This window comes from Emiliania huxleyi (assembly GCF_000372725.1).
Source record: "Emiliania huxleyi CCMP1516 unplaced genomic scaffold EMIHUscaffold_25, whole genome shotgun sequence".
Taxonomy (NCBI): domain Eukaryota; phylum Haptophyta; order Isochrysidales; family Noelaerhabdaceae; genus Emiliania; species Emiliania huxleyi.
In genome coordinates this window covers 959853-962174 of record NW_005200170.1, presented here as the reverse complement: position 1 = coordinate 962174, position 2322 = coordinate 959853, and the positions used below count along the sequence as shown (strand labels likewise).

General features: G+C 69.9%; 1 protein-coding gene across 1 annotated transcript; it reads left to right on the top strand.

Annotated features, from left to right (window-relative positions):
• Positions 1-123: 123 nt before the first annotated feature.
• EMIHUDRAFT_463448 (hypothetical protein) lies at positions 124-2322 on the top strand. The gene is made up of 4 exons (XM_005778262.1): positions 124-335; positions 391-726; positions 1047-1433; positions 1602-2322. Exons 1-4 carry the CDS (start codon positions 252-254, stop codon positions 2250-2252), a joined length of 1458 nt encoding a protein of 485 aa, XP_005778319.1. The 5' UTR covers positions 124-251; the 3' UTR covers positions 2253-2322.

Here is a 2322-nt window from a genome sequence, read left to right as displayed (position 1 = left end):
CGAGGCGCACCTTCCTTTCCTGGAACCTCGCCTGGACCTTTCCAAGAACCTTCCTGTAGGCGAGGACCCCGAGGCGTACGTCCTTCCTAGACACTTCCTAGACACTTCCTAGACCCTTCCTAGGCGAGGACCCCGAGGCGTACGTCGCGACGCACGTCGGCGACGTCTACCCGCCGCACTCGCCGCCGCACGCGCCGGAGTGGGGCGACAAGCTCTCGGACGAGGCGCTCACGCGCTTCTGCCGGCACGGCATGGGCGCGCACAGGGTGGAGGCGCTCGAGGAGGCCGGGCGGCGCGTGTTCGCTGTCCGGACGAACGCGCTCGCCGCGCTGCCGGTGCGGCCGGGCTACGCCAGCTACGGCGCGGAGACACTTCCTAGACACTTCCTAGACACTTCCTAGACGTGCGCCGATGATGCGGCGCTGCCCAACGCATGACGTCAACGCCGAGTCGTCGACCAGTATAGGCGCAGACGCGTACTTTGACGAATCCTGGCGCGTGCTACGCATCGAGCGGTGCGAGCCCGCCGGAAGCGCCGCGGGACGCGTCGGGCCGAGCGGCGCCGCGCGCGGCTTCGAGGCGCGCCAGCTGACGACGCGCACCTTCTACCCGGACGGCGACCCCGCGGCGTGGGAGTACGCGAAGTTCTGCGTGCGCTCCTCCGTCTTCACGCTCGTGACGGCGCCGCGACGTAGCCTAGCCGAGATCCAGCCGAGGCCCGCCCAGGTAGCGCCGACGGGTGGCCGAGATGTGGTGCGATATGCACTGCGCCATCATCGAAGACCTGATGGCGGCCGACCTCCTCCTTGAGCTGGCTCGTGCGGCTCCTCGCGGCGGTCCCGCGGATCTGCCGGTAGACTGGCGTCCTTACACCGTCCACTGCGGTAGACTGCGGTCGCCTCGTCTACCACAGTTGCCCGCCGGTCCACCCAGTCTACCCCGTCTGCCCTCGATGTAGGAGGGAGGGAGGGAGGGGGGGGAGGGGGGGAGGGGGGGGAGACACACCGACGAGGGGGGGTCTCCTGCACCGCGTGGACATTGAGCAGGTCGTCGACCACCTCTTCGAGCTCCACCTCGACCTCTCGACGGCCGCGGCCGTGGCTCTTCGCGAGACGCTGTCCGCCTCGCACCCGCTTCGGCGGCTCCTCACGCCCTTCCTGCACCAGACCATCACCGTCAACGACCGAGCGCACGACCTGCTCGTCGCCGAGCGCTCGATGGTGTCACGCACCCTCGCCTTCACCGGCGAGGGCCTCCAGCTCGCGTGGGACGCAGCGCCGTCCCTCGTGTGCGCCGCGGCGATGCAGCCAGGCGGCGCCGCGGCCGAGCTCTCCGGCGCGTCGCCCTTCGAGCGGCTCATGCACATCGTCGACCGCGAGCGCTACCTCGAGGCGCGACGCGCCGGCGGCGTCGACACGCCGTACGAGCGGCAGGCGCGTCCGACAGCCTTTTCCTAGACACTTCCGAGACACTTCCGAGACACTTCCGAGGCACGAGCGGCAGGCTTTCCGACAGCGTTTCCGCCTGAGCCGTCCCTGCCTCTGCTGTCACCGACGCTCCCGGCCCGCCTCTACACCCCCCCCTCCCCCCACCCCAAACAGGCGGGGCGGCTGTACCGCGTCTTCAAGGCGTACGTTGAGGCCTCGCTCCGGGCCGTGTACCCGACCGCCGCAAGCCTCGCCGCCGACGCGGAGATGACCGGCTTTGCGGAGGGGCTGCTGCGCTCGCTCTCCACCACGGCGCCGCTCGTCGCTCAGCCGGGGGCGGGCAGCGCGGGCGGGACGCACGAGGTGGTCGCCGTGCGCGGCCTGCCGCCTCCGCAGCTGGCGGAGCTCTGCACCTGCCTCATCGCGACGGTGTGCGACCGTGTGACCGCGGGGCACGAGCAGGCGGGCCACCTCGCCGTGTACGCGAAGGACGTCCGCTTCTGTGCGTGGCGCTGGCCGGTGGGCGAGGCGCGCGGCAACAAGCAGTCGGCCATCACACAGGCCATCCTCACCTCCTTCACCTTCATGCCGATGCCAAAGCTGCTCGCCGCGCCCGGCTCCGAGGATGACTGGTCGCACCTGTTTGGCGGTGTGGCGGGGGAGGAGGGGCTGCGCGCGAGCTATGCCGACTTCCAGCGCGAGCTGAGGGCCCTCGCGGACGACTTTGACGCGTACAACGCGGCCGCGCCGACGAGGCCGTTCCCAGACGGCTGGGGGCTCTGGACCAACCACCCGGCCCTGCTCGAGGTGTCTGTGAACTTGTGACTTGTGCGACAAGCTGGAGCATTGTTGTTTCTTGTTGTCGCGGCGCCACTTGGTTTAAAGTCACGTCATT